Raw genomic sequence first — 6,624 nt, 5'->3', positions numbered from 1 at the left:
TTGTGGCTTGCTGGCTCTGGAGTGCAGGCTCAGTAGCTGTGGGGCACGGGCTTAGTTGCTCTGCGGCATGTGGGATCTTCCCGGACCAGGGCTCGAACCCGTGTCCCCTGTATTGGCAGGCGGACTCTTAACCACTGCGCCACTGGGTAAGTCCCCAGTCCCTTCCTAATATTGTCTTTTTAGTGAGTGTATGAAATAAATTTAATAAATAATGGTAATAATTATAGCTAATATCTGTTGAACACTGTAGATGTTCCAGTCTATGAAATATGTTAAATGTATTTTATCATCTAATTGTAGAAGTACTGAAAATTTATTTTAATTGAAATATAGTTGATTCCCAATGTTGTGTTAGTTTCTGGTGAACAGCAAAGCGGTTCAGTTATATGTATACATATATATATGTTCTTTTTCATATTCTTTTCTGTCATGGTTTATTACAAGATATTGAATTTAGTTCCCTGTGCTATACAGTAGGTTCTTGTTGTTTTCTATTTTATATATAGTTGTTTGTATATGCTAATCCCAAACTCCTAACTTATCCCTCCCCTCCCTTTCCCCTTTGGTAACTATAAGTTTGTTTTCTATGTCTGTGAGTCTGTTCCTGTTTTGTAAATAAATTCATTAGTATCATTATTTTAGATTCCCCATGTGACATCATATGGTATTTGTCTTTCTCTTTCTGACTTGCTTCACTTGGTATGATAATCTCTAGGTCATTCCATATTGCTGCAAATGATATGATTTCATTCTTTTTTATGGTTGAGTAGTATTCCATTGTATATATATACCACATCTTCTTTATCCATTTTTATGTTGATGGACATTTACGTTGCTTCCATGTCTTGGCTATTGCGAATAGTGCTGCTATGAACATTGGGGTGCATGTATCTTTTCAAATTAGAGTTTTCTCCGGATATATACCCAGGAGTGGGATTGCTGGATCATATGGCAACTCTATTTAGTTTTTTGAGGAACCTCCATACTGTTTTCCATAGTGGATGCACCAATTTACATTCCCACCAACAATGTAGGAGGGCTCCCTTTTCTCCACACCCGCTCCAGCATTTATTATTTGTAGACATTTTAATGATGGCCATTCTGACTGGTGTGAGTGATACCTCATTGTGATTTTGATTTGCATTTCTCTAATAATTAATGAAGTTGAGCATTTTTCATGTTCCTTTTGGCCATCTGTATGTCTTCTTTGGAGAAATGTCTATTTATGTCTTCTGCCCATTTTTTGATTGGGTTGTTTGTTTTTTGTTATTGAGATGTATGAGCTGTTTGTATATTTTGGAAATTAAGCCCTTGTCAGTCTCATCGTTTGCAAATATTTTCTCCCAGTCTGTATGTTGTCTTTTTGTTTTGTTTATGGTTTCCTTTGGTGTGTAAAAGGTTATAAGTTTGATTAAATCCAATTTGTTTATTTTTGCTTTTACTTCTATTGCTTTGGGAGACTGACTTAAGAAAATGTTGCTATGATTTATGTCAGAGAATATTTTGCCTATGTTCTCTTCCACGAGTTTTATGGTGTCATGTCTTATATTTAAATCTTGAAGCCATTTTGAGTTTATTTTTGTGTAGGGTGTGAGGGAGTGTTCTAACTTCATTGATTTACATGTGGCTGTCCAGCTTTCCCAACACCACTTGCTGAAGAGACTGTCTTTTCTCCATTGTATATTTTTGCCTCCTTTGTCAAAGATTAATTGACTGTAGGCATGTGGGTTTATTTCTGGGCTCTCTTTTCTGTTCCATTGAACCATACATCTATTTTATGCCAATACCATGATTCCTGTAGCTTTGTAGTATTTTCTGAAGTTTGGGAGGGTTATGTCTCCAGCTTTGTTCTTTTTCCTCAGGATTGCTTTGGCAATTCTGTGTCTTATGGTTTCATATAAATTTTAGGATTATTTGTTCTAGTTCTGTGAAAAATGTCATGGGCAATTTGATAGGGATAGTGTTATATCTGTAGATTGCTTTGGGTAGTATGGCCATTTTAACAATATTAATTTTCCAATCTAAGAACATGAGATATCTTTCTATTTCTTTGAATCATCTTCAATTTCCTTTATCAATGTTTTATAGTAGAACTACTAAAATCTAAGAATAAAAAAAATAAGAATGACAGACAGCTGTATTTTATCTGTACTAATGAGTAGGTAGGAAAAAAATGGTTTAGCTTGAAGTGAGAAAAACTAAAACAAAAGATAAACTTCCCTAAATGGAAAGCTGTTCAGAAGAGACTCACTTAGGTGGGTTAAAGATAGTTTCATTGAGGGCATTTTATTTTCGGGAAGAAGGAAAAAGAGTGAATTATGAGTATTTTTTCTGGGTCTGCATACTCATGATACTATACCAAGGTTTGAGTTTTCTATAGGTACGCAGAATTTGTTGCCAAAGTGTGGTAGAAGCTAGTAAACATTAACGAAAGAGAAATGAGGAACTATTCTTATACAACATTTTTATTGGCTTTTGTTAAAAGCCTTTCTGTTGTAAAGCACCCACCTCTTACCTAGTATGAAAATCCATTTGAGTAGGTTTGCCCACTGTAACCTACTTCAAAGACCAGTGAGCACACATAGAGTCAAACAAACAAACAAACACAAAAACAATGAGAAACAAAACTTATACAGTATGTTGTCTGTGATATGTTTAAAGTAAAGGCAGATACATTTATATTCATCATAACAAATGTTAAGGCCAAAAAAGCCACTGCTTGTAAAGAATTATTATAATTTGTATAGTAATGCTATTTCCTATTAAAAGAATTATAATACATGTCAGGGAGTCCACAAGTAGGCTTCTTCCTGGAAATGAAAACCAAACTTATCAATTTGCCTCAGTGTATTAGGTAAGAAAAAAATGACCGGTGTCTAACTGAAGCATGCATTGTATTGATTCTGATTTTGTGTAAAACTGACCATATAGGAATTTTCCATTTGGATTAAAATTCTGAATCCAAAACTAAGAAACAGTTTAGAAGCATAATTATTTTCAACAAATTCAACAAATATTTCCCTTAGAATTGAAGGCCATGGGAAGAATATGTAACCTGAGTTCTGATTTAGTCCTTAAGATCCGGTTACCAGCTGCTCTCGGTCATCTTCATTCTTTAGGAAAGACTAGACTTTTCTATTTAGCAACCAATCCAGGAACTAGATTTCAGCACACTAACCACATCTTCCTTCTCTGTATCATACTTGTATGCTTTGGGTCCTGAAAAGAAGTAAATGTAGCCTAAAAGAGACAAAGTTGAAATTATGATTACTGAAAATGACTTGCAAATTTATAAATGGGATTGTCTTGTAGTTGTAACTTTCTTGAGGTAGCACCAAAGGGGGACTGAGAACGTGTCAGGTGGCAGTTAGCTAATCCTCTTCACAGCTCTCTCTGAGCCCTAGAACTTGACACCCCTAACATGTTGATCATCTCTCATCTCTTTTCTCATGCCAGAGGTGGTTTTTGCTTCTACTCAGGCTGTTTCCCTCCAGGAAATCCAGCCCCCGCTGCTTTCTTTCCCTAATCAAACCTCTAGCCATTCTTTAAAACCCAGCTGAAGTCCCACCATGAAATCTACAGCACCTGATGCCCGTTTTGATCTTTTCTTCCTCAGATCACCTCTTGCAATTATTGTGAAGGCTACCACACAATTCAATACTAAATTATAGATTGTCTTGTTTTCTAGTAATTTCATCTGTGTTGGATAGAGGGTCATTTCCCAAAGAGAATAACCATTCCACAAGCGCAGAGACCATATCAAACTGTATTTGCATTTCTGAACAGTGTCCAGCTCTGTGCTATGTACTCAAGAAGAATGTTTTGACCGATTCAAAAGATCCAATTAAACTTATTCAACCCAGTTCAATTCAATTCAACTTTCCCAGCTATGTGTTAAATTTCAGGAGTTGGGTGATGGTGTGGGGAAAGCCCCTGGGAAGGTTGAGAGTATGTGCATTTTAAAGATGAAAAAGGTAATTTTGACTGGATGGCCTTTATGATGTAGCTGACTAATGCACTGAAGCTATACTTTTAAAACTTTCCATTTGTAAAGAGAGAACCATAATGACAGACTTTTTATACTCTTTCTGGTGGTTAATCTTTTTAGCTAAATTTATAAGGGATTCAGGGACAAAAAAATAAGAACCAAGGACTCCCATTTGGAAATCCATCTTCTTCTATGTTACAGCAGAGACCAGATTTCTTGTTACAATTTCTACAAAGAAACTTTACAGTGGAAACACTCACCATTTAACTCCATAGCAGCATCTATTTGGCCATTAACTCCTGAAAATTCTTCTTCAGTATTCTTTGGATAGTTTTTTTCCATTTTCCTTTTTCGTTCATCATAGCTGGAAGAAATATTATTTCATAAATAATATAAACAAGAAGTATTTATCGATTGTAGAAGACACTGCGCTAGTCAGGCATATTTAGCCAGGGCTGATTTATGGTTTACTTTAGATCTCTCTCTGTCTCTCTGTCCCTCTGTCTTTCACACACACACACACACACACACACACACACACACACACACACACACACACACACACATTCTGCCATTTCTCTCCCAGTTTCCAGAGGTTCTGGGAACACTAGTTTGGGAGTCATTTGCTGTAAACATTCTGTTGTTAAAAATTTTGCCAGATACATTGTTTAGAAATAGTTATATTGTTTAGAATTATAGGATCATATTTCTATAATTAAAAAAATACTACCTTTCAATGGGAACTCTGCATATATTTTTAGTGCTTTATTTACTGTTGCGATTTCTGTCTCTCTTTTGTTCTCTATGTATGAATTTCTTGGCTTACCAAACAGTTAAAAGCCCTTCACAGAGGCTTTCATTAATGAGCTTCTTACTGTGTACCCATAGAGGAGGGATTGAACAAATAATGCACAGTGAATGAATAAATACATGTGTGAATGCTCAATAGATAAAGACAAGAAATGAGAAAATCTGGAATAATGGAGACTTTGCCTTTCAAATTGTTTTAATTGAATTAAATTTTTTTGTTTCCTAGAAAGATTATACAACTGACCAAAGAGTAGATTAAGTTTTTTTTCTGAATCCACAACTACCGTGCAATGATAACTCTGAAGATTAGTTAATACCTCTCTTTGTGATCTAAATTACCCCTTGTAGAAAAGACTGTGACTTGTATGAATCAGTATGACTTGTATGAGTTCAGCATGTAGGCAGGGCAGACTCTTTTCCCTGCAAGAAGTTTTCATTTAAAGTGTGAGAAAGTCCCTTCTTCATTAGCATAGAGCTCCCAATGCGGACATTCCCAAGGTGGACACGCCACTGCTTTCCCACCCAAAGGTCAATTTCTCCTGTGCCTGGGCCACTGAGAGTTTCCTGCAGCAGCAGATCACATCCACCTTCTCCTGAAATGTGCCTTTCTTGTAACTATGACTGCACAGGCCAGGGGACAGATCTCTCATGATACTGAGCAGATCAAACGTTGGGAAAGAAGTATTCAGGCTGAAACTGACTAGTGGACTGAGGTGCTTTATGGGGTGTTGTGGATAGGAGTGGAAGCTAAATCCTAGAAGTATCAATAGGAGTCCAAACTCCCTTTCCAGGAGAGCTATTAGAATCTCCCAAAAGTAGGCCAAGGGGAAAACCAAGCTATATGAGTTACTGTAAGCACAAATAAACATGGAAGCCATTTACCATATTTTGTTGTCATCAGAAGTGCCAATAAAGAGTGGGGACAGGACACCTGTATGGTATTAGAAGCAGTGGTTACAAGGTATCAGGACTGTAATGAGGGAAAGACTGGAGAGAAAGAACAGCCAGGCATATTGCCTCTCCCATGGCTTAGACTTCTTTTGTTCTGAAATCTAGAGTCAGACACTGAAAGTACAGGTTGTTTACATATTAATATTTGTTCACTAGGTTTTCTTCTCTCAATTCCCTGAGGCAGTTTTACTGGGAAAATGGATGCTTTGAGTGAAGGGAGTGAGGAAGATAATTCCAAAGCTTAAAATATTTGGGGAGAGGGATGCAAAAGGAAGAACAAAGAAGTGACCAAGAGACATTTGGTGTCTGTAGATATAGAGGGAAATGTGGTGGGGGGATGCCAGAAAACATGACATTTTGAATTCTTTGCTTAATGTTGACCCCTAAGCTCAGGGAAAACAGTGAAAAGCCTTTCATGTCTTTAGCCTCTTTTGTCTGCTCTGAATAGAGGATTAGAAGCTGAGCTATTATAATTAGAGCTATGCCTTACCTTTGTGTTCATTAAACATTTATGAGTGATTTTGAGAACTTAATCACCATTTATATTGTTTTATGGCAAAAGGTGTTCTCCAAACAAGTGACTGACTAAAGAATATCTATAGGGAAACCTATTACAAGTTGGGATCTGCTTGTATGTATTATATTTAAATTGGATTGAGAAATCTAGAAAGTATGAAAGGAGAGAGTAAAGATCTTTTCTGAGACTATAAATACTGTTTAAATACTGTTTAAATAATATAGGAATAAGTTTTAAAGAGAAAATGATGACTATTAATCCAATAGAAAAATCTGAAAAAGAAATCTTTCTCTTTTTATCTGTCTGTTTAGTTTGCTAAGGTGGGTGATGGTGACATTTAAAATCTTACATTTTATAT

At 36.1% G+C, this 6,624-nt stretch overlaps 1 protein-coding gene across 1 annotated transcript in view; it reads right to left on the bottom strand.

Moving 5' to 3' along the window:
- Positions 1 to 3,139: 3,139 nt before the first annotated feature.
- The window catches only part of MMP20 (matrix metallopeptidase 20), a 50,195-nt gene continuing 46,710 nt past the window's right edge, over positions 3,140 to 6,624 (bottom strand). The window contains exons 9-10 of the mRNA XM_024737351.1: positions 4,249 to 4,352; positions 3,140 to 3,240 (exon numbers count right to left, since the gene is read on the bottom strand). Coding sequence (XP_024593119.1) covers positions 3,140 to 3,240; positions 4,249 to 4,352 — 205 coding nt within the window. The remainder of the gene's footprint in view (positions 3,241 to 4,248; positions 4,353 to 6,624) is intronic.

The sequence above is a fragment of the Neophocaena asiaeorientalis genome, unplaced genomic scaffold, assembly GCF_003031525.2.
Source record: "Neophocaena asiaeorientalis asiaeorientalis breed wild unplaced genomic scaffold, Neophocaena_asiaeorientalis_V1.1 scaffold266, whole genome shotgun sequence".
In the NCBI taxonomy this organism is placed as follows: Eukaryota; Metazoa; Chordata; class Mammalia; order Artiodactyla; family Phocoenidae; genus Neophocaena; species Neophocaena asiaeorientalis.
The sequence above is the reverse complement of the archived record's forward strand: the minus strand, read 5'-3'. Positions and strand labels throughout refer to the sequence as shown.